The 25,945-nt window shown below is 40.0% G+C and overlaps 2 protein-coding genes and 1 pseudogene across 3 annotated transcripts in view; all 3 read left to right on the top strand.

Annotated features, from left to right (window-relative positions):
- The first annotated feature begins 228 nt into the window (after positions 1 to 228).
- On the top strand, positions 229 to 3,686 carry LOC102780592 (troponin I, fast skeletal muscle-like; annotated as a pseudogene). Its single transcript, XR_015719129.1, has 5 exons — positions 229 to 360; positions 2,426 to 2,554; positions 2,902 to 2,988; positions 3,283 to 3,471; positions 3,599 to 3,686. The product of XR_015719129.1 is annotated as a troponin I, fast skeletal muscle-like (transcript).
- A 306-nt stretch (positions 3,687 to 3,992) lies between these two features.
- Positions 3,993 to 10,354, top strand: aph1b (aph-1B gamma-secretase subunit). The gene is made up of 6 exons (XM_087841777.1): positions 3,993 to 4,265; positions 5,212 to 5,382; positions 5,751 to 5,824; positions 8,214 to 8,336; positions 8,955 to 9,082; positions 9,482 to 10,354. The coding sequence occupies exons 1-6, from the start codon at positions 4,153 to 4,155 to the stop codon at positions 9,647 to 9,649; spliced, it is 777 nt and encodes a 258-aa protein (XP_087697903.1). The 5' UTR covers positions 3,993 to 4,152; the 3' UTR covers positions 9,650 to 10,354.
- Positions 10,355 to 24,941: 14,587 nt separating this feature from the next.
- Positions 24,942 to 25,945, top strand: part of otog (otogelin) — a 58,139-nt gene continuing 57,135 nt past the window's right edge. The window contains exon 1 of the mRNA XM_006804468.3: positions 24,942 to 25,073. Coding sequence (XP_006804531.3) covers positions 24,942 to 25,073 — 132 coding nt within the window. The remainder of the gene's footprint in view (positions 25,074 to 25,945) is intronic.

Raw genomic sequence — 25,945 nt, 5'->3', positions numbered from 1 at the left:
AGCAGGCAGCACGCTAATGGCGCATGCGCACTTACAAAGGAACCCTCTGACCAACTTTACACAAACATCACATTGGGGAGACATGTCAGAAAGGTAGGCTGATAGGAAAAAAACAACGAAAATACATAACATGAGGTAAGAGGAGGAGAAAAAAAACTCCACTCAGACTGAGCTCCTAGTGGGAGAACAGTTTGATAACAGAAAAAACACCTCAGCACAAAAAGCACATGACTATCAATACACCATAGAAACACAAGACAAGCAACAGGGGCGGGTAAAGGGTAAGAGAGAGCCGGTGTAGACAGCGCATCCGGTCCTGCAGCATGTCTGCGCTGGTCCAGTCGACTGCCATCTTCCCCGGTAGGGCACAAGCATCGAAGGCGTTTGGAAAGGGAGGGGGGATCAGTGTGTGCATATCAGTGTATGTGTGTGTGTGTGTCCAGAGTTCAGCTGAGACCGTGTCCTTCGCCCTGCTAGGCTAAGTAAACAGTCTTCCAGCCAACCCAGGTGGCCTTGCATGGAATGGGGGGAACAGTCTAAACACAGTCGTTATCAGGGTGTTTTGTTCAGCTCCAGCCTTGAGGCCGCAGCTGGCGCCGAAGGGGTCTCCGCATGAAGTGATGATGGTTTTTACTTTAGTGCAAACAACTCGTATGAATTTCAAAGCTGTTCTAACAGTCCAACACTGGTCTCTCAATCTCCTGTTGGAGAGCTTTGAGCTTTCTATGATGTTATCCAAACTTACGTTCCGTGATGTTGTCATTCTTTTTGCTCAAAGAGCAGGTTCTGAGAACTCACGACCGCAGTGCACTTCCCCAAGATGTGATCGAATTTGCGCTCAAAGGTGTTATTCGAGCTAGCCCCTCCAGATGTAATCCAGTTTTTCACTCAGAGGTTTTGTTCTGAGTATTAACGGCAGCCGTGCGTTCTCCAAGATCTTCTCCATGCTCCACTCAATGAGCCCATTTTTGAGAAACTCACACCTCGTCCCATCATTTCAATCCCAGCGGGCAGCCTTGTGGGGGTTTGAACAGCCGGTTCCACTTCCTTAATTCTTCGATAAGCCAGGGCCAAGCCAGCTCCGATCAGCAAGAACCCTGTTATCATGGTTCCGAATAGGTAGATATCTTCAGCACTCACAGCACTCAATTGCATTCAGAAAAAGACTAACACAACTCTGTCAGTTCATCTCATAACTCCTATCTTTCTATCTATCTATCTATCTGAAAAAATGCATTTTGGATGGAAATGGAAACACACAATTTTGGTGCTCTACTAAGTGTTTACAGCACCAAGATGGTGTAGGTGGGAAAATCTTAACTTCCCTTTGTGTTCAATAATAAAGGAACACTCACAACAACTGAGCTCCATATATCTCAGACTTTAGATGCACACACACACACACACACACACACACACACACACACACGTTCTCGCTCTGTTTTTGTTAATTTCATAACATTTGTTGAATTGAATTATACACCCCCAGAACAGAAGTAAAACTGTGTTGAGTCCTTGTCGTGGTCCCAGTATTGTCTAAAGATGCTTCTGGAAGAAACTTCCTCAAGTGTTTGTTCCAGGCTCAGCTGCTGCTGTCGATCCTCCTGTCTGCATTTCAAGCAACAGCTTCTGAAGACAACTGGTGCTGGCCCATGACGCGCGCGCGCGCGCACACACACACACACACACACACACACACACACACACACACACACACAGAGATCATAAAGTGTAAAATATTCCCATGACCATTAGGGATATTGATGTGGAGATTCATTTTCTAAGGATGTCACAGCTCAGAGAAATGAAAGATACTCAGGTTAGGCAGCCAACAGTGCAGGTATAGTATTAAAGCATTAACTAAATACTTATTGGAAATAAGTAATAACTTTGGTAGCAACTGTTTAAGTCATTAATGATATACTGTGTGAGTTTTTGCTCCTTTCTTCCTGTCTGTGCTCCAACAGGAGAGTGCGATGGCTGGCCAGGCTTCATTAAACATGAATTTGAATATTTTACTCAAATAGCCTCTGAAGTCATCAGATCATGTGATGGATGTGCAGCTGGCAACCCTGTGATGCTGTTATGTCCATTTGGACACAAATCTCTCCAGAATGTGTCCAGCACCTTGTTGAATCTCTGCCACGAATAATTAAAGCAGTTCTGAAGGCAAAAAGGGGCTCAGACTCAGTGCTAGATAGGTGTACAGTGGGCAGTGAGTATATGTTTCCTTGAAAATGTATTTGAGGATGCAGTTTGGCTGTTCAGTAAATGAAGCACCTCTTTATTGTAAACAAATCAAGGGAAAGGAAAGCACTAGCAGTAATGTATTATTTAAGCACAGTGCATTTACAAACTCACCTGATCAAAGCGGCCTGACTGTGTTTGATAGTCATCTTCTGCCATCTTCTCCTCCCTCTCTCAGAGCTTGGTGCTACAAGTTGGCCAAGAAATGCTGGAAGAGGAAGCCCGAGAAGCTGAGAGGGAGAAAATGCAGTACTTGGAAGAGAATTGCACAGCCCTTTTCATTCCAGGCAGTATGCAGGATCTCCAGGTAAGCCTACGGCACCTGGAGAATTTGTTCATGACTGATGATAAACTTAGCAGGCTTTTGGTTCACCTATGGAAGCTGTAGTTTGGTTTTAGAGGAGAAAGTATTTGTTCTGGTGCACTTGCCTTTAACATCCATAACATCACTGGAAAATGAAAGTGTGCAAGCTCTACTCTTCCTTTGTATCCCTCCCCTACCCAGCAACTATAGAAAGTTGGAGATGATAGAAAACTTGCTTTGTAAGAAAAATGTTCAGGATAGTACTCTGCTGTTAAGTGTGTCGTGTTTATGATTGAAAAAACTGACAAACAAATAAACTTTCTCACTCTTTCTATCTATCATAACTCCAGGAGCTGTGTTGCAAACTTCACAAGCAGATTGATTTGGTGGATGAGGAGCGATACAACATGGAGGTCAAAGTGGCAAAATCCAACAAGGTATTGTATTCAGAAGCTTCTTCTGCCATTATAAAGTTATACAGTTATACAGTGCTTAACAAGGTTAATGGAACACCTCCCGATGTAAGGTTTATGCCACAGCTCCCCTAAAGTAACAGTATATGTAATTGCCAAAATCATAATTCATTTTTTCTGTATTGGCAAGGTCTTTAATCAAAGTGACATTTTTTTAGTCTAAAAATAATTTTTAAAAATTTATTCTAATTTATTCTAAAATGTTTGTTGTTGTTATTACCAAAACACATATGTCTGAACAACAGTGTTCTTTGTCAGGTTGATGACCTTAAGTTGAAGATTCAGTATCTGAATGGGAGGTTTAAGAAGCCAGTCCTGAACGAGGTGCGGATGTCAGCCGATGCCATGCTGGCTGCCCTGCTGGCTGCCCTGCTGGGCTCCAAACATAAAGTGTCCATGGACCTGAGAGCCAGCCTTAAGCAGGTTAAGAAGGAAGTGAAGGATGAGGTAGGTACTTTAGATGTTATATTAGGCAGATGGATCGCATCCTTCACTGAAAAAAATTAGTAAGATCAGAACGCAACATGAAAGGCTTCACGTTTTGTTACTGCTTTCCTTTGAATGTGTTTCTTAGGAGAAGCAAAAGGGCGACTGGAGGAAAAAAAATCGAAGACAAAACTGGCATGGGTGGAAGAAAAAAGATGTTCGAGACAGAGGCTTAAATGTCAGCATGTTTTTTCTGCAGTTCACCACTGCCAAGATTTGCCAGATGTCACTTTTTTAAATAAATAAAAAAGAATAAATCCAGTGGTGTTCTGATGTATTTAATGAATGTAATTTGACAAATGCAAACAGGCTGGTAAAGAGCACAGGCTGTGTGTAAATCGAGGTGAACTCGTTTTATGAATTCCAAGAGCAAGAAATGAGACAGAAGTGTTAAAAGGCAGCTGAAAAAATGTTTTCTAAATCCGTCCAGCTCATTATTAATAAAGTTTTTTTTTTTTGGTAGGGTTGTCGGTCACGTGAGAATATGCGACGTCACGAAAACCCTGTGATACACTGGTTGTGGAAGTAAATCAGTATTGGCAACAGAGGGCTTCTTTCTTTCTAATACTTCCAGATAAATACCTGTAAATAGAGCAAAACCAACCGCTTTAAGACGCTGAATTGCCCTCCCTCAGAACCAAAATGACAGCGGCGGTGTTTTTCGGCTGCACCTTTATCGCCTTCGGCCCAGCCATCGCGTTGTTCCTGTTTACCATTGCCCGGGAGCCGCTGAGAGTCATTTTCCTCATAGCAGGGTGAGAGTTAAACATTCACTGGTCCAAGCGGACGGCAATTGACTTAAATATATAATAATTTGGTAATTACAGATGCTACTGCCACGTTATATTGAATAAATCCCAACCTTTAGACAGTGTTAGCTTACTAGCTAACCGATCGTTTCGTTTGTTAGCTGATGTGCTATCGTTAGCTTCTATTCTCTGGTATTATGGTCTTACACTTTGCTGGTTTTTTTATTTAGCCATAGGTCACCACATTCCGATTTACACAGCTTCATAAATACACCGACCTTTTAAAGTTTTAAAGCCCCAGCAATGCCTGATATTAGCCGCCCAAAGATAGGAAAGAGCTAGCTTAATGAGAGCCTGAGGGACTTTTATTAGTTTTGTTTCTTATGGATCTTGCAGATATTGGAGGATGCTGACGACTTATGTCAGTAAAAGGTGGCTCTATACACACACGTAGTTAGCTAGCACTATGGCGGATTGGCTTTTGAAATAATTCATTGCTATTGTAGTGGTATAGGGTTCAGATACGGTCTTGACCTAAGTGAGATATAAGCTTGTGATCATAATTGTGGTTGTTGATTGATAACATACATCTTACCTGTTAATTTGTAAAAGTGCCGTGACGTTACGTTTGTGTTCGTTGACACTTTGCCTCCTTGTTATGGTCAATTAATTCTTGCTAAGTAAAAGTAACTAAATAGTCCTCTGGTCAAGATAATCCTGATTATGTTATCACTTCGGTGCTGCTTCTCAGTTCCTCCTCAGTCTGGAAGTATTTTTTTTCTTAACCCTCCCTTTACTTTCATTTAATTGGCTGACCCTCGCAAATAGAACTGTTGAAAAAACAAAGGAGTCGGGCTTCTGGGCTCACAGCAATGCTGGAATTGCTGTGAGCCCAGAAGCTTTGAGATAGCAGTGTGGGTAATATCTGTTTTCTTTGTTCTCATTCTTTCAGGGCATTTTTCTGGCTGGTGTCGCTGCTGCTCTCCTCCCTGGTGTGGTTCATCTCGGTTCAGATCAGTAATAAAGAGAGCGCGGCTCAGCAGAAAGGCCTGCTCATCTTTGGCGTGGTGCTGTCTGTGCTCTTGCAGGAAACCTTCCGCTTCGCTTACTACAAGCTACTAAAGTAAGTGGCCACCACCATGTTTAACTCTTTTATACTTTATATAGTGTGACTCCAGAGAACTGTTTCTTACTAGAAGAGCTGAAAGCCCATACTTCAACTTCCTCAACATGTATTCACTATTTATTATTTATTTAACTAAGAAATATTAAAGCATGACCTCTGAATTCTGCACTGTATCGTTGTTGTCCCTTGATGAGTGTCTGTCTCAGTTTCACACTCTTCAGTGTGAACTTGTACAATTTTCATTGTTCATCTCAGATCATCTTCCACTAAATGACATACTTTCATAACTGACATATTTTCTATTCATGTTCTATAGCACACAGTGAGACTCAGAACCAAAACTCTGTGTGTGTGTTTTCCTGCAGGAAAGCAAATGAAGGCCTCCTCACTCTCAGCCAGGAGGAGACCATGCCCATCTCCATCCGACAGCTGGCCTATGGTACACTTAGTCTACACATCATCTTCTGTGCTTCATATCACCTACTGGTAGCATATTCATTCACCCACGATTCTGCCAGAAGACAGAACATTGAGCACCGGTTACCTCTTTACAACTTTGTCATTGTTTGTTTTTGGTTTTGAAACTCACTTTTGTACTATTCTGTAAAAACAGTTTTTTAAATATACAAGAAACATTAGCATAAAAATGGCAAATGCACTGTATGGACAAAAGCACTGGACCACATGTATATTATAGCTATAGGAGCTGCTCAGCCATGTAGACCCATACCTTGAAGCTCCCAGCACAGTGTTTGTGCTGATGTCAATATCAGTGGTGTTAATGGGGAGGATTGGAGCTCTGCAATGCCACTTAGTGATCATAAAATATCTATGGGGAAATTTCACAAACAGACTATTTACAATGATCATATTCTACTACATTGCTACACTCTAATTCAGTGAGCTCTTTAGAGTGACCCCTTGTTTCACAAACATTTGTAAAGCGAGACTTCATGGAAAGATGCTTGATTTTACACACCTGTATTCAGATGTTAAGAGGTGTGGATCGAAACCTTTGGCCGTATATCATATGAGCACAAACTGTGAAAGTGCTCATTCTTCCTCACTAGGCTCTAACAAAAGATGCTATCAAGTAGCATCAACAAATTTCTAAAGAAATTGTTAAAAATGAACATCTAGCACACTTTGGACATGATCTCTTATTTGCAGGTTGTTTAAATTTGCTTGCGGTTTACAGTAAACAGTATTTTCTGTACAGTGGGGCTGTGTGATATGACCAAAATCTCATATCCCAATATAAGAATTCTATCGTCCGATAACGATATAAATCACAAAAATGTAACATTTTCTGTAAATTCTGTGAATCTCGGGCAGCTCAACTTGCGGGAAGTGTTTCCAGCTGCGCGTCATGTAGCTGGAGTCGAGTGTTTTAACCGATGCATGAAACTATACATTTTTAGACATAAGTTGTAACGGCTGCCGTTTTCTTTGTGAGTATTTATTACACGGCGTGCTGCGGGGAAAAGCCTGTTCTAACGTTTGAGTCTAAGGTCTATTTTTTAGCACCTGGCGGCTCTTTTTTTACTTCTCATCCGTAAATAATCTGCTCTTTCACGTGATTCAGTTTATTTTGAAAAGTCTCAACAGGATCTTGAGCTTTATTGTAAAAGGTTTATGTGGAACATAAACAAGTGGACACGCGATAGTGTTACCGTCGTTGTTGCTAACGACAAAGCATTAAAACAGGCACTTGTCCGTGCGTAGTGTGGTTATATTAAATATAAGAGAAAGAGAGAACTTTAAGAAATGAATATAGCCACTACAGTGACCATCAAAACAATGAAAAAATATTGCCGTAAACAGTTTATTTTGCGACACCACGAAAACAACGATAGCGTAAAATGAAATGATAGACGTTTTTATATCGTCATTCGATATATATCGTTATCGTTATATCGAACAGCCCTAGTGGTCCCTAGCTATAATGCGGTGCACTGTTTCGTGGATTTTCTTTGGTGCAATTTTGCAGTTTTTTTTTTAAGCAGCACATTGTGTTCTGCATCCTGATTGGCCGTAGACCATTGTCAATCAATCTCCTCCGTGCTGTGTCTCCTGTACAGTACAGAATGTCTGCAGCTTGTCAAATTTACATAAATCTTCGATCGCTTGCAGTGTGACTCTGAAGTACTGTATGTTTGTAAGTTTTCTCCCCAACAAACACAACAATGTTAATAAAACGTTTTGCACCGTCAAAGGCACCTGTGGTAGCACCCAAAAGGCAGAGGAAGATGCTAACCATCGCACAAAAAGTTGGACTTCTGGACATGCTAAGGGAAGATAGAAGTTACCGTATTTTTCAGACCATAAGGCACACCGCATTATGAGGTGCATTAAGTGAAACAAAACAGTCAGATAAGTCAAACTTTACTCAAGTCATTCTTCCACCATTGATTCATTAACGTTGAATTCTCTGGCAGCTGCTCTATTCCCATGTTCTGGACCTGAAAACAGGGTTTGATCTTTGGTTTCATTCTACAATACTGGACTTATTTTTCTATGAAGGTTTGAATTTTGAGGGTGTTTAAACAAGAGAAAAAAGTGTGAAAATGTTCATGCCTGTCTGAGAAAACTGTCTAAAGTGTCTAGTGAGGAGTTTTACAGCCTTAAAACATCTATAATAATTGTGAAAAAATAAAGTTGGCTACTTTGTGGACTTCACCTATCGCGGGTTATTTTTTCAATGTAACTCCTGTGATAAGGGACCACTGTACATTCTTCTTGCATAGTGGCCTAATTTGCTTTGGGATTAGCATCGCATAGTACAGTCTTTCTTATGTCTCAGCTGTCTTCTCATTCTTTTGTCTCAGTGTCAGGTCTCGGCTTCGGCTTCATGAGCGGAGCGTTCTCTGTGGTGAACATCCTGGCTGACTCAGCAGGGCCGGGGACTGTGGGGATCCATGGAGACTCGCAGCACTACTTCCTGTCCTCAGGTAACAATTAGCATGTACTTGTTTTTTGTTTGTTGTTTTTTTTTATTGTCAAAAACCTTTACGTTTCTGCCGTTGAGCGAGTCCATAGATTTGTAAAAACATTTTCTTTCTAGTGTTCCCTTCCATTTGTTGTGTCATTTGTTTAAAAACAAGTGACATAAGACCTAAAAACCTTTTTCATTAAATGCCGTATGACCTGTTTCTTACACACACACACACACACACACACACACACACACACACACACACACACACACACACACACACACACACAGTCATTCACCAGATGAACTGCTTCCACTACTGGAACCAGAGTCCAGACAGGGAGATTGTTATTCTACTTTGGAGAATAAATGATTGTGTGTTTGTTTGTTTTTTTCTTTCACCTTAGAGCCAGCTGCCACAAAAAAACTGTATTTCAGAGTTTTGGACTTCTAGCTGAAACAATACAGAGCACAGCCTAAATGTATTATGTGTGGTGTTATTAAAAGGCATTCTGGGAAATGTTGCATTAAAACTAATCGCCGTTAAAAGTGTAACTATATTATACATACATATACAACTATACATAGATTTATATGTAGAACATAATTTGTTAAAATTGCACTTCTCTTTCAGCCTTCATGACGATGGCCATCATTCTGCTTCACATGTTTTGGGGCGTTGTTTTCTTTGATGCCTGTGAGAAGCAGCGCTGGTGGGCGGTGGGAGCCGTTGTCATCAGTCACCTCTTGGTCTCCTGTCTGGTGAGTGTGGTTTGTACAGAATGTGGACTTGAGTCTTTGTGAAGGCAGGAAAAAACACTAACAAGAGCTCACAGTCAAAAACTATGCAAGGAAAGTATTTTTATGTCTTAAATGTCCCAGTCAGTTTTCTTTTTTTTTTTAAATCAAACCTCTCAAGCCTCATACATCTTCTCTTTTTACTTTATTATACTATATTATAGTAAATAAGAGTCATGTTTTCGGGGCACACGACGGTGCTCGGACAAACGGCCATTTAACAACATCAACTTGGCGACTCAGATTTGTAATGAAAGTCTCTCTTGCTCTCTCTTTATATGCCTGCAATTAGTTACTTTAAAGAATTGAGATAAAATACTAAACAGTGTCCACTGATGTTTTTTATCTCGTCTTCTACCGCAGACCTTCCAGAACCCCGAGTATGTCGCAAGCCTTGTTCCCACCTACGTCATCCTGTTCCTAATGGGTGTCTGGGCGTTCTACTCCGCCGGCGGCTCGCTCAAGAACCTCAAACTCTGCCTCACCTGCAAAGACAAGGACTTGCTTCTTGCCAACCACAGGCCTAGATAACGCAGCACACCTAGCAGTGTGCAGGACTCTTTATACAAGGATCACAGAGATCCCACACAAATACACACACACATTGGACACAGTGAGGAAGGAGTGTTAAATCTGCTATTTGATTTGAGACTTTCATCATCTTAAGCGTTAAAACATGTAAAAGGTTTTGTGGGAACAAAGATGGGAGATCGTTTTGATTCCAGTCCAGCTTGGAAAAGGTTTTTATTCAACAGTATAACATATCCATTTTGGCTAACTGTGTGCCCTTTTTGTGGTCTGCACTGTAAGAAAAACAAACCCACAGAAGATACTTTAGATTGGGGGGTTAAAGCAGCAGCACTCTTTATACATACTCTCAGATGCTTCAAATCTTTCCTAGTGTTTTATTATTTCTAAAGAAAATGTGTATATAATTATGCATTTTTGAATTCCCTAATGTGTAAATATTAAAACCTTTCTTCAAGGTGTGATATGCTGTCTGTGGTCTGAATATGAACCTGCGTTTGATTCTAAATGCACTTGCTAATGATTACTAATTGTTTGTAATCAGTCATCAGTCAGTCAGTAATCTTGACGTAATAGACCCTTGAGCAAATAGAAAGTAGAGAATCTAAATCAAACAAAATAGTTTCTTTTGTTGTTTGTCCTTGTGTGGCTTCCTTGTGTGTTCTGGTTGTTCTTATGAGTGCAAGGATAAAGAATTATTTACAAACATTTTGTTTTTGTGCCTGATTTTGTTTTCGATCATCTTTTGTATTTGTAGATTCTGTCTGCTGTGTCTCACAAGGATGGGAGGTACATTAGAGATGTAAATTGTATCCATGTTTGCATTGAGTTTATTACTTTTCTGCCTTGTTTTGGCACTTTGCTTCATGACAAAATGTGATTTGGTGTAGTCTTATAGGTGGAGATGAGCCTGTTAGCTGGTCAGTTGTACACCAGGCTGAAACTGATACAACAATCGTGCAATAACTCTTACCTTCATGATGTCATGCTGTTTAATCCTACTGTAATTCAAAGAGAAGTGTTTCTTTTGTGAGCTATATCCAAGAAATGGGGAAAGAAATTATTGTGTGCTCACTTTCAGTTTTTACTTCATATTGTAAAACACATTCAGCTCTCCCTCTGCATTAAGTTAACTTTAAATTTCTTGTTTATTTCTAGAAGGTTACATTTCCCTTTATCACCATTGTTGGATAGGTTTTAAGTGTGTACAATACTTCAATGACTAAAGGAATAATAATAAAAAATTATATTCCTGTCATTCTTTATATCAATTGATTAATTAAGCTATTGTTTTTTTAACAGGTGTTTTAATTCCCCATGATTATTCACTAGTGACTGTGTAAAATATATTTAAAATTGTCTGATTAGTATTTAAAAAAAAAACGAAAGATTTTCAGTTTACCATCACTGCCAACTCCAAAAACCAAGCACATGTTCACACCAAAGATTTCTGCTTAAATAGGATATTTTATGACAAATTTCTCCTCTTTGTTTCTTTTCTTTCACTCTACTAGAGCAACTTTGCATAATACCAATTTCTGTACTTCATCTACTGTCTGAAACAAGGATTTTGGCTCCTCCCCCTTCCTTTAACCCAGCTTTTTTCCCCTGATTGGTTACTCATATTAAACAGACAGTTTGAGCCAATGAGGCTTTTGTGATCACAGCCAGAGCTCTGACATCACACAGAGCCAAGAGCAGAAATACATTGTCTGAAACTAAACTTGTGCAGTGGTTTAGACTACTTATATATACAGTCATTTAAAGATTTCAAACTGGTTCTGTTTCGCAGGAGAATCTGGTGGGAAATACCACTTGAAAACAGCATTCAAAGTAATGAACATTAACATGTTTAATAACATCAGAGGGTGTTTAACTAGCCTTGTTTGGTCAAAAATAATCAAAAAGTAATAAGAAAGACCACACAGCAGCCATTTTCTTTTAGGTTTATACAGAAACAGTAGGTCAGTTCATTGGACCTTTAATGAGAAGTCTACAGGGGACAAAGCAGGCGCCAGGTTTCCAATATAGTGCATGTCTGTGCGTGTGTGTGAGCGAGTGAATGTGAGAGGGATGAAGCAAAAAGCCTTTCTTGCTTCAGATGCTTCAGTTTGCTTGTTTGTAAAGATGAGGAGCTGTTAAAGTGGGTATGTTCACGTCATTAAAAGGACTAATCACAAAAGAAAAATGATAAATCACCTTTTAATGTTTCACCCTAAAACATTCCTCCATTCTGCCACTCCTGCGCTCCTCAGGTAATGTTTCCATTTATGAAAGCAGACACCTCCAGGCTGGGCTACACAAAGCTCACCGGGGTCTCAGAGGGTTTTGGTCAGTCAAAGGCCTTTTTTTAAAAAAAAGTTAGACAACAGACAGACAGATTCAGGAAGCGTTTCCTCTGCCGAAAAGGCAACTTTCAAATGCAAATATGAGCCTGTGCAGCCGGTGACACCGGGGTCACCTCAACAATATCAAAAGTCTCACTCCTGAGGCTTTTGTGTCCCGCTGGATGTTCGAGGGTCAGGTGTCCAGCCAAAGATGAACTACTTCCACTGCTGGAACCAGAGTCCAGACAGGGAGATTGTTATTTTACTTTGGAGAATAAATGATTGTGTGTGTGTGTTTGTTTTTTTTTCTTTCACTTTTGAGCCAGCTGCCACAAACAAATTGTATGTCTTTCAGAGTTTTGGACTTCTAGCTGAAACAATACAGAGCACAGCCTAAATGTATTATGTGTGGTGTTATTAAAAGGCATTCTGGGAAATGTTGCATTAAAACTAATTGCCGTTAAAAGTGTAACTATATTAGAAATATATGTAGAACATAATTTGTTAAAATTGCACTTCTCTTTCAGCCTTTATGACGATGGCCATCATCCTGCTTCACATGTTTTGGGGCGTTGTTTTCTTTGATGCCTGTGAGAAGCAGCGCTGGTGGGCGGTGGGAGCGGTTGTCATCAGCAAGGTTATCGTTAACGAAAACTAACGAAATAACGAAAACTAGAAGTGAAAAAACATTTTCGTTAACGGAAATAAAAATAAAAACAAAAAAGGAAAACTAACTAAAACTGGAATGAGTGTTCACAAAACTAACTAAAATTAACTGAATTTATAGCAAAAATGTGTTTAGTTTTCATTGATGTGTGCGTGTCATACAATAGTCAAGGGTGAAAATGAAGTTTAGTTTCCAGATTTTTTTCTTGCTGTGTCTCATTATGCCAGCAGGTGGCAAGTACGTTAGTCGAGTCGTCTGTGTTGCTGCTCCATCCACGCTCGGAAGAAAGCGCCAGAGTCCAATTTGGGATTACTTTGAATATGACTGTGTTTTGGATAAAGCAAGTGTCTTGTAGTGGAAAGAGACAAATTATGAGGGACATTTCTAAAGGGAAAAAAAATCCCACAAACCTTAAAGTGCACTTGAAAAGCTCACACAAGAAGGCTAACCTAGCTTACCTTGAGAAGGTAAGGGAGCACACTCAACCCTCATCCCCAGAAAACAGAAGCTAACCCCAGGCAAGGCAGCGTGATGCATCCAGAGACAACAGGACTGGGATATCTACACAACTGTGTGAGTCAATTACCTTCAAAATGTTGATAAACATTTTGAAGGTAATTCACTTGAACGTCTGTGAAGGTTCTCAGTCATCCAGGTCATCGTAGTCAAAGGAGCTTGCAAAGAAAAGCGTCTGGACTTCTTTAAGTTACTTGAAGACGTTTCACCTCTCATCCGAGAAGCTTCTTCAGTTCTAAGGTCAAATGGTGGAGAGTCCCAGATATAAACCTGGTGGGAGTTTCCCCCCACAGAGGGACAAAAGGACCCCCTGATGATCCTCTAATCGCCTGAGCCAAGGTGTGGAACTGGGTTTGGCTCAGGCGATTAGAGGATCATCAGGGGGTCCTTTTGTCCCTCTGTGGGGGGAAACTCCCACCAGGTTTATATCTGGGACTCTCCACCATTTGACCTTAGAACTGAAGAAGCTTCTCGGATGAGAGGTGAAACGTCTTCAAGTAACTTAAAGAAGTCCAGACGCTTTTCTTTGCAAGCTCCTTTGACAATTCACTTGAACCAAAATTACGAACACCCGGTGCTGCAAGAGTTAATAGTCTCATTGGGGCCAAGATATACATTTTATAGTTGCCTGGTATCAATGGTTGTTCATCTGCCTTTATTTATTTATTTAAAGAACCCATAGGTGGGAATGTGAGTTGTCTGTCTCTGCGTGTTAGCCCTGCGACAGACAGGCGACCTGTCCAGGGTGCAGGGTATGGTAGCTGGAATAGCAACATACCCAAGGATAAGCAGAAGAGAATGACTGATATGATGAAACTGGGATTTTGTTACACTTAATTATTGCAAACACAACTAAAACTATAACTGAAACTAATCAAAACTAAACTGAAACTAAGGATTTTCAAAAAATAAAAACTAAACTAAACTAGCAAACAATTGGTAAAAACTAATTAAAACTGATATAAAATTGAAAATCTGAAGTCAAAACTAAATAAAAATAAAAACTAATGAAAATTGCAAAACTATTAAAACCCTGGTCATCAGTCACCTCTTGGGCTACCCTGTCTGGTGAGTGTGGTTTGTACAGAATGTGGACTTGGGTCTGTGTGAAGGCAGGAAAAAACCACTAGCTCACAGTCAAACAACAATGCAATGAAAGTATTTTTTATGTCTCATATGTCTGAGCCAGTTTTCTTTTTTAAAATCAAACCTCTCAAGCCTCATAAATGTTCTCTTTTTATTTTATTTTATATGTATGTTTATATAAATATGTTTTCCGGGCACGCAGCGCTACTCGGACAAACGACCATTTAACAACATCAACTTGGCAACTCAGATTTGTAATGAAAATCTCTCTTGCTCTCTTTTTATATGCCTACAATTAGTTACTTTAAAGAATTGAAATCAAATGCTAAACAGTGTGTGCTGCTGTTTGTACCTCGTCTTCTACCGCAGACCTTCCAGAACCTCGCAAGCCTCGTTCCCACCTACGTCATCTTGTTCCTAATGAGAGAGGGGTCTGGACTTCTTTAAGTTACTTGAAGACGTTTCACCTCTCATCCGAGAAGCTTCTTCAGTTCTAAGGTCAAATGGTGGAGAGTCCCAGATATAAACCTAGTGGGAGTATCCCCCCACAGAGGGACAAAAGGACCCCCTGATGATCCTCTAATTGCCTGAGCCAAGGTGTGAAACTGGGTGTGGGTCCCAATCAGCCAGAGTTTCAGGTGAGTTCATTGTGAAACCTGGCCCCACCTTATCATGCGAATTCCTGAGGTCAGATGGCCCAGGATGTGAGTGGGCGTTAAGGCGTCTGGGAAGGGAACTCAAAACTGGATTATAGATGGCAGAGAGTTGGTGTCGTAAACCACCGCCTCTGTTCAAAGATGGTCGCTCACAGTGGACATAGATGGCTTCTTTCACTCCTCTTTCAAACCATCTGTCCTCTCTGTCCAAAATGTGAACATTGGCATCCTCGTAAGAGTGTCCTTTATCCTTAAGATGCAGACGGACCGCTGAGTCCCCTAATGAGAGAGGGTTTTGCTTCACAAAGCACACTTTCCCGGCAAATGTTGCTCATTTAAATGTTATAACTGAACCCAGATACTACTTTCATCACAATGCAGCATTGCATATTACATATTTAAGAATAAGCATATTACTTATCCATTTATCTAGTTTGCAAAGTTTGCCTTCTTAGTGGCAGGTGGCAGTAGAGAAAAAATAGATGAGTTCTTTAAAAAACAGCTAAGTTGATTTCTTGTAAATGTGATGCAAATTGAAAACGTGGTCACAGATCTAATTTAATGCTAGTATATGTCATTTCGTGGATTCTGGATATGCGCATATATTTGTACATTTCTTTTCCCCAGTGGTTTATTTTTCTTGAGTGGACTATGATTTAAGGCTGCCAATTAATTATTGTCAACATTTACTGTTAACCTTGCTGGGTCTGATTTTATGTTGTCTGTAGTATTTGGCTTCAAACTCAGACTGTGGACAAGTCTGTCTGATATCAGGTGATCTTTTGTTTTTAAATCTTTTGTTTGGAGAAGTAATCCGTTTCAGTGCATGTCAACTGTTCCTCTCAGGGATAAAATTCCCAGTTCCTCTATGGTAACCAACCTGACTGACTTAATCTGTGATATGGGAGTTATTATATGTAGCACAAAAATCTCTCTCACACAAAAACATGTACACTGTAAAACCTTCATATATATTGACACACCACATTCAGTTGATTGTTTTAGAGTACTGTGCAGAAGTAACAAATAAACAAATGAACAGGAACAGGACCGGGGTAGCTGTGGCTCAGGTGGTAGAGCAGATCAGCTACTGATTGGAAGGTTGGTGGTTCAATCCTTGGCTTCCTTAATCTACATGCCAAAAATCCTTAGGCAAGACACTAACCCGAAGTTGCCCTCGGATGTGTTCATCGGAGCGTTAATGTTGGTTAGTTTGCATTTGAGTTTAGAAGTGCTTGTGTGAATGAGGCATGTTACATACAGTGCTTTGAGTACTCTGGGAGAGTAGAAGGTGCTATACATGCTTTAGTCATATTGATGTTCAGGCCCTGGGAAGGCCAGTCTATGAATCCATTGTGTATTTTTCTATTTGCGTATGCTTTTGCCACATTGGCAATGTGTTTGGGATCATCATCATTGTGAAAAATAAAACTGTTTATGATCAGACACTTTCCACTTGGTATTACATGTTGGATCAAAATCTGACTGTACTTTTCTGTGTTTCTAATTTCATCAATTTTAATAAGATCCAACACCTCTGGCTGCTGCGCTCAAACCACGACAGAGCCTTCAACATGTTTTACAGATGGCTATAGAGACTCACTGCTCTGTCCAGTTTAGATCTCCTTTGTACATAGAATGATTCAAACCAAAAATGTCATATTTGGATTTATAACCGAACTGGCCATTGTGTACCCTGCCTCTCATTGTAAGACAGCTGGGATAGGCTCCAGCCTAGGACAAGGTAAGCGGAAGAGGATGGATGGATGGATGGATTTATCACCCTTTGACTGACACCATTTCTAAAAGGTAGGTGGATCAACGAAAAGCCAGATGCATCACTCAGGTTCTGTGTCAGGTCTTTGCTGTCCCCCCTATTACATTCAGTTGATGTTCATCTGCAGTAGATGGTTTTAAAGTTCTGCCACTCCTTCTTCTGTCCTCCACTTGTCCATTTTAGATCTTTGGGCATCACCCTGCTTGTACAAAAATACAAACTGTATTACCTTTGGCATTTTTGTAAATAATAAAAAGGTAGAAACAACATCATAATCAACAAGAAGAAAAATACTGGATCCGAAGTGTTTCTTTGAATTTACTAATATATATAACATATAAAACAAACCACATTTACGCACACACATACTTGCATATACAAGTACACATACATACATACATGTGCACAAACAATCTCTAAATGACATGAATTATAAACTCAATCATAAAGTTTGAAATGGAGTAGGAAGAAGTATGTACATGTTAATCCCTACCCCACTCTCAACACCAGTGATTCACCATATTCATCGTTATTCCCAACAGTGCTGTGAGATACTGCAGATTTTGATATATTTGGTATATATTTGTTATAAGGTGGCTAATGTGTGCAGCTGTATGTCTGTATTACATAAATCATCAACAATTTGCAAATTCTGAACACATTTTAATGACCACTAAATCATTGTGATTTTTACTGTGCATAACAATTAGTTAACACAATACAACACACCTTTCAGCTGTTTGAAATGCAAATGTGCCCTGAAGCAGTTTGGGTCAACGTCCACTGTTTAAATGTGCTATAGGTTATATATATAAAACAGATGTGAGAGTCAACATAAAAAGGTTTAAACATTTTTCATAGCGCATATCTGAGGTAGATTTTGTTTCAAACAAACAAAACTAAAACAACCCCCCCCCCCTCATAAATACTGAACTGCGACGCACAAAACAAAAAAACAAAACAAAAAAACTTTGAGGATAAAAACAAAGTATCAGTCTTGTTAGTATCAATAAAATACCAATATCAGCATTGGTTTTGATGCTATCGATATTTGTATCAGTCCGCCCACCTCTAACCCTAATTTCTCCTCCCTCCTTGAAGTAAAGGACATTTAAGACATATGTAATCCATTTAGTCCTGATATTTTTTTTTATTTTTTTATTTTTTGAAATTGAAATAACCATATGGAATATCCCACCCTGGCGCCTGCTGTTCTGTGAACCACAAGGGGGGCGTTGTTTTCGTGGTTGCCATTCTCTCGTCCTCAGTTTTAAACGGAATTCAGCATGTTTTACAAAAAACAAGCATTCGTGTATTTTATAGTTTTGCTAGTTAGGGTAGTGGCTGGTCAGTGGTTTTACTTACAGACAGCAGTTTTGCGTCATCAAAGCCCTCTGACTGAGCCCCTTCCATCCCCCGCGCGCCCACCTGTGCATAATTTATGCTAATGAGCAGGTGCAGCGGTTTTTGAGGCGCGCCAAGGACCGCTCGGGGATGAGCCGGATGGAGCAGCACAGGGAGAGTCGGGAGTCCAGCCGGAGGGTTCTCACCAGGTGATGCTGTCCAAACCCGACTGAGTGCGGATCCGCGAAACACGAATGGATCCCTATTTAAGACGGAGAAGGCTTTTTCACTTATTATCTTCGTGTTTTATCCTCATTTATCAAGGTGAGTCACACGCACCGGGAAGCATGCACGCGACCTCTGATGCCACGGGAAGGCGAAGTGTGATTTCTGAGTGAAAGAGACAGACTCAAAGTCCCAACACGGTCACAGCCTGTTTGTATAGGAAAAGTTTAGATACCACAGGTGCTTTATGCGGCAGCTCAGGTTACATCCTGCAGTTTAAACGCTTTTTTATTTACTTAGTTATTTAGTTAGTTATTAAAGTTGGTCTCTTTTTTTAAAAGGTCACAGCCTATTGTCTTTCCTTATTTTTGCCCATTTCCCCTCTAATTTCAGCGCACCTTTCCTGGGGTGTGGAAAGAGTGAACATTTCTAACTGGGATGAATTTAATGAGTGAGTCATTTTTGTTTCCTTGCATTTAGTTAGTAATTTACATAATGTTTATTTGTCACATATTCATAATTTACATATTATATATGAAGGATTTATTTTGGTGATTATATTTGCATTAAAGCCCACATAGTTTTATATATTAACTATAAGTTGTTATGTTAAAAATTGTATTTGAGTATTGTGTGTGAGTATTATACAGTATATGTAGTATAGTATATGCTAGCTTTGAGGCATTAGGCCATACATAAAAAAAACAGTATGATTTAAAAAAACAACAACATCTGCTTTAGCTCATCGAAACCTGTCCATTTCATGATGCTTTAATCGATTAATTGAGAAGCATGACAGTCTGGTCAATCACCAGGTTGTTTGGTGGTCTGCGTGATTCCTGGTTGGTGGTGGGTTTGTGGTGTCAGTGGGGGTGAAACCTGCAGTGGGAACAAACCTCTCCTTGTTCTCTCTGTCCCAGCAGCGGGAGCAGCGGGATAAAGCATCAGAAATGGGACACCGCTTCCCAGGGAGGGCAGGTAGGCAGCTGCATTGATCGTTGATGCTGATGGAGCTGCTTCGGGCAGCAAACACACAGCCAGATATCTCCCAAAAAATCAGCATTGCTCACATCACCATCGTCATCACATGGGAGTGCTTCTTCCCATAATTTATACACAGTGTTTACGTTTTTCACTTTTAATTTCCCTAAAAGACTCAATTGTTTGCTTAAGTATAAGTTAGTTGAATATATGTGAAATGCAACATATTTCTAGTTTTATTGCAGAATCTTAATGTATGACTTTTTAATTTTTAATTATAAAAATTAACTTGTTTTCAATCCAAGAAGTCTGTCGTTTTCCCCAAAATTTGATGTCTGTATTGATGGACGGTCTAAAAATGCATTTCAAGCTGCACAAATACACAGAAATGTCCCTATCTGCTAAGTTCAGGCTGTCACTCAGTGTGGAGATATATATGAAAATATATAAACAGTGTGCATTGTTCCCTGCTTCCTCGACATGCGAAGGAGTCCCAGCAGGAATATAAAGAAGCTGCTCTGTTGTCTTGCTCTTCCTCTGTCAGAGCCGCTATCTGCCTGAATGTGGTTGCTCTTTTGTTCTCCCTTTGGTTCATTAGAATCCGGTCCAAACTATAGGAGCCCATAAAGGAGCAAAGCAATTAGTAGCACAGGTTGCAGGTCTATTCATATGCTATGTTGTGAATAGCATATTTTTTTAGCAAACAAAATATGCTAAAAAAAATGTTGTAGGTATTTTTTTTTAACTCTGTTTAATGTCCTTGTTAAAATTAGAGCAGCTTTAACTGCTCTAATTTTAGTTTAATCAGTGCATTGTTATATGCAGATTGACATAGTGCTTTTACATATGTGAAGTACTCCCTCTTTGTTTTTCTGATACTGATCACCGATTAATAATTCATAGTCAGGTACCCCTTATACCCCCCTTACACATCACCCTTGCCACCTGCTTTGTTCCTGCTCTTTGAGATGAAAAGCTGGGTTTCAGAGCTCAAGTATCCAGTCACGTAAAAGTGTGGAACCGAGGCTGGACTGATAATTTTGGAATGCCACTGTAATGAGAATGTTTTAAAACCAAACCTGCTGTTAAGGTGGGTTTTTTTTTTTGTAAAATATCCAGTTATCTTAATATGGAAATCACCATGCCAAAACATTCCAGATATCAAGTGTTTTCCCCCAGTGTTTTACTCTTTTGGGAACACTTTACCAGCCTTCTAATTTCACATATCACACATCGATATAGTGAAATGAAACAGATTGATAGGGGCGAATACTTTTAGACAATAGAGGTCATCCAAAAGAGGAAACAGACACAACCAAAAGGGAGTCAGTTGGGTTGTTGAGCTGGAAAGGAAAACTGTGTTGTAAGTCACAGAGCAGGCGTTAATGAAGGCTGGATGACAGGTCTTTTCTTTAGAGCCTCTTCCTTTCCCAGCACCACCTCAATTCCATCCTTGCCGATCATGATTCTAATTTGGCAACATCCAGCCTAATTCCGGGAGGAATTTTTCTTCGACAAAACACTAGCTTTAGCTTAGCTTTAGATTAGCTTGATATTAAACTTACAGAATTAATTCAGCAAAGCATTACAAGGACTTTATTTTAGTTTGCTGAAATTGCTCTTTATTTCTTGCCAAACATTACTGAGTTCCAATATGAAAATGATCAGATGTAACATATTTAGTTGTAAGAGGATTTGAAAGATTGCTACTTCGGATCAGATTCAAGCTGTATGACTTATTATTATTATTGTATAGCAACTGTTGCATGAAATACTTGCTGATACAATTTTTTTTCTCCCTGAAGCACCTCCAGATGACAATCGCTACATTAGAAACCAACATATCTGCCTCCAGTAAATCGCTGGTCAACATGGCTGCTGTGTCAAACCTTACATCATCTGCAGAAAGGACACCAAACATCTCATGGACCATGAGCTCTGGCCAATCGTCTGGAGTCACGGCACCATCTAGTAAAACACCATCAAGAACAATGTCCTCCAGCCAATCACCAGGGAACACAGCACCAATCAGTCAATCATCAGTTGAGACAGCACCATCCAAACACTCACAAACCAGCCCTCTAACAGTCAGCAAATTCCCAACCACATCAACATCACCTTCTCAATCACTCGGAAGCAGAACAGAAAACAGCTCAGTATCATCCAGTCAATCACCAGCTGAGAAAACACTATCTAACCAATCAAGAACAAGTCCTGTACCCACCAGTCAGTTATCAAACTCAGCATCAGCTGTCCTTTCACAGGGTAGCACAGCACAAACAAACAATTCTGCAGTCAATACAGGTTCATCCAATCAGTCACCAACAATGTCAGTGCCATCTAAAAATTCAGAAACCAGCTCAGCACCAGGCAGCCAATCACCAAGCAGCTCAGCATCAACTAGTCTACTACAAAGCACAACAGAACAAAAAAGACACTCACCAGGCAGCATGGCACAAAACGGCCAATTGCCTGGTAGCACAGCACCATTCAGTTATCATTTGGGTTCTCAATCACCAACTGGAAAAACACTATCTGACCAATCACAAAATCAGAAAAGTCTAGTACCAGCCAGTCAATCATCAAACCCATCACCATCAGTTATGCCGTCACAGGGCAGCCTGGCACAAACAAATCAATCACCAATCACCACAGCATCAACTAGCCTGTTACAAGGCAGCACAGAACAAAACAGCTTCTCATCAGGCAGCACAGCTGCATCCAGTCAGTCACTAACCAAGAAAACACCATCTTATCAGTCACATGCCAGCCCAATACTAGCCACTCAAACACCAAGCGTGCCAGCATCAACTAGCCCATCACGAGGTAGAACAGAACAAACCAAACAAGTATCAAGCAGCACAGCAACAGCCAGTCTATCTCCAGCTGAGAAAGCACTATTTAACCAATCACAAAACAGCCTGGAACCAGCTAGTCAATCATCATCCCGATCAGCATCAGCTGGCTCATCTCAAGGCAGTATAGCTCAAACCAGCCAACCACTAACAACCACACCAATATATAAAAAATCTCCATCCTCTGCAATAAAATCCAACAAATTGCCACGAAGCACAACATTATACAGCCAGTCAACAACTGTGACAAAAGAACTCAAGTCACAAAATGAACCATCAATGACTACAGTGATAGCACCTAGTCAGTCATCAGGCAGATCAACACCAACCAGCCAATCAACAAGCAGGACATCTTTAGCTAAAAAATCATCAAAAAAGACACTGGCTAACCAGTTAATCTGGCTAACCAGCACAACAAGTTCTAGCCAATCACCAAGCAGCACCACACCAGCCAAGAATTCTTCTTTTATTAATGCACCCACTAGGATCATATCTGATCAATTAAAAGGCACAGGTACAAAATCTAGCAAGACAACACAAAGCCAATTAAAAGCTGTCTCAGAATGGTCAAATCAGTCGCTAGACACTCCAGATGATCAGACCATGCTCACCTTAAATACTTCACAATACTTATCATACAGCTTACCGTCTAATAATCACTCAAGGTCAAATTCAGCACCATATGAACAATTTCTGACCAGTTCAGTAACATCAAATGAATCTGGTTCAGTGTTACTTGGAAAAACCAACAATGGAGCCATTTCAACAGACCAGCATCCAGTTAATACTTCACTGCTGACGAGGCAGGTGAAGGAAGCCCTGGGGTCATCGTTTCGTAGGATTCCAGGTAGGTTCACAAAGTTCTTATTAATGATTGAAGGATGAATGTACAAATGTTTGAGGGAGAACTTCAGTATAACAATTTTTCTTTATACCATTTTCCTCAAATGTGGTTCTAAAAACATTTTAGACGTCTGTTAAAAAGGAGAAACCTGGTCAAATTCAGTGCACATGCCATGTTCTTGGTCATATTTGTGGTAAAGAAATAGTGAAAACAACCCCAAAAGTGTGTGTGTGTGTGTATATGCATCAGAGAGGAACTTGGGAGTTAATATCTTGCCCAATGATATTTGCCATGCAGGCTGGAGCAGCCAGAGATCGACCCACAAATATTCCAGTCAGTAGATGACCTCCTCTACCTCCCTGGCTACAGCTTGTAATCGAAACCTAGTAACGTTGTGTACATTTGGAGCAACAAATGAGACAAATGAGTACTTGTGCCTCACAGAATGAACATGAGGAAAGCAGCTTGACTAATTGGACCCCCTCCCATGGCTGATTCCTTTATGGCTTTTACCTATGTTAACGTGGGACATGGCCCACTAGGCAGACAGCATGGAAGGCCATTGAGCAGATGGTTTTATTGGAGGATGAAAAACTATCATTTGGGGGATGGTGGTTCGTTCAATGACTGGAACATTTGTTTGAGCCACACAACTCCACGTGAATGCAGAGAGGCAGATGGTGACTTCCTTAAATATATACCTTGCAGACAAACACTTAAACTCAGTTGTAGTGGTTATTAGGATGGAAAATTAACCAGTGGTACACATAGCTTTTATGAGAAAGAAAAACACTATTTCTATATTATTGTTCCTGATTAATAATAATAATTTTCATTATTAGAAATAATGAAAATTATTCATGGAGTTGTTCTTTCAGGTTTCCAGTCTGATGAGAAACAGTGTAATTGTTTGCTTGTCCTTTCGTTTTCTCTCAGGGGAGCCCTGTGCATTTCCTTGCCTGAACGGAGGACAATGTGTTCAGTCGGAGTCATGTGACTGCAGCTTGTATCAGGCTACTGGACACAGATGTCAGACAGGTAAACCCTGACAACACTCTTTTAAATTGGTAAGTGGACTGGTTCTTATATAGTGGATTTCTACTCTACTTCAATTCAATTCAGTTTTACTTCTATAAAGCCAAATCACAACAACAGTCACCTCAAAGTGCTTCATATTGTAAAGTAAAGCCCTTCAAAAAATACAGAAAACCTCCAACAATCAGGCAAACCCCCATGTGCAAGCACTTTGGTGACAGTGGTAAGAAAAAACTGTTTTAATAGGGGGAAACATCCGGCAGAACCAGGCTCAGGGAGGGGTGGCCATCTGCCTTGATTGGATGGGGGTGATGGAAGGGAGACCAGACAAAAGAGATGTTGTGAAAGAGATCCAGAGATGATTATACTTTCACACTCAAAGCACTTTACAGCCTTCAACATTCACCCATTCACATCCATTCATACAAGTACTTGTTTCTATGCTTTAAGTGCTTTCTATCTAAAATTCACACATATGCAATGATCAACCAGCTTGTTAGTTCAATACAGTATCATAAAAGTGCACAGGCCTATTATTACAGCATTAGAGGTCATTTAATGAAATTTGTAGAGCAGTTCAGGGAGGATGTTTAAGATGCTCTGAGCTATCCTGTACCAGAAATTTAAGTTACCAATCTGTTTCTCTTAAGTTCAGCATATACACCCCCCCCCCCCCCCCCCCAAAAAAAAAAAGAGAAATCAAGTCATTTTGTCTTCTACATCTTTTAAAAAATAATTTATAGTACACATTCACTCAGTTCAGAGGGATTTTTGAGTCGGTGACTCTGTACTTTTACACAGTACTGTACATTTAACAAGTGGACAAAAATATAACACTAATAAATACTAAAAGGTGCTAAATTGAAAAGCTTTGTTAGGGTGTTTTGTAGCATTTCTGTGTCTTAATGGCTAATTAAGTGAAATGAAAAGAGAAATTTTCATGTTTATATTCCTAGTTCCAAATTCTGGCTTTGAGAGGGAGATGACATGCAGGACGTGGGGTCAGTACAACTTTGAGACCTTTGACGGCCTCTACTACTACCTCCCAGGCCGGTGCACCTATACTTTACTGAGGGACTGTGAGGAAACCACCCAGGCCAGCATCGTTGTCCAGGTGAGTCATCCACATGGACCTGGGCTGGGGTGAAATAAAACCTCCAGGTGAGCAGCTGCCCAGTAGTTTTCGGTTCAACGCCTGCCTCCAGTTTGGGGAAAATTTGGACTCTGTGGCCTCCTGCCCCAAAACACTTTCTTTTTTTTCAGACTCAGCCTGAGGAAAAGATCTGCTCTGAACATTAGTGAAAGCTATCTGGTTATTAGAGTCAATTACCATTAAGTACTGCAATTACCCACTATGCCTTGAAAGTATCTGCAACAGACTAGGACTTTGTTCCCCTGAACAGGCAACAGATACCTTATCTGTGTAGGGGAAAACCAACCTAAACAGGGGACATTAGAAGATCCAAATGTAGTTTGGATTAATTAAATAATGAAGTTCAGTAATGATAACATATGAAAACACAGTGCAGCAATCCTAACAGAGCATGTTAGGAGGAGAGGAGATGACATTTTCCTTTGTAATAAAATGAGGCGCTCAAAAATGTTACAACGTGGCAGGTGTGTGTGTTACTTTTAGGATCACGTTTCAGCTTTTTAAATACTTTTGCTTTTTAGAACTATTTGGTCCATTGGTTCTAAATTAATGGAAATGAAATGCGATTTCTATGTAATTTTTTAAAATAGCTGGATTCAGTTTCTTTTTTTTTTTAATTACTCAAAAAAGTGCAAACAATACATTTGTTATGGACTATTTTCAGCACTGGATTTGAACGAAACCCCTAAAGGTTTGTGCACTTTGGTCCAAAAAATTTCCTTGTAAGTTCTATGTCAGTGATTCCTTGGATAGGTAGCTTAAATTCATTTACAAATATCTTGTATTGTTGAGGTAAATCTGACTTGAGGAGAGTCCTACTACTGTTTTACAAC

The sequence above is a fragment of the Neolamprologus brichardi genome, chromosome 1, assembly GCF_056152115.1.
Source record: "Neolamprologus brichardi isolate AB-2024 chromosome 1, ASM5615211v1, whole genome shotgun sequence".
NCBI classification, from domain to species: domain Eukaryota; kingdom Metazoa; phylum Chordata; class Actinopteri; order Cichliformes; family Cichlidae; genus Neolamprologus; species Neolamprologus brichardi.
The sequence above is the reverse complement of the archived record's forward strand: the minus strand, read 5'-3'. Positions and strand labels throughout refer to the sequence as shown.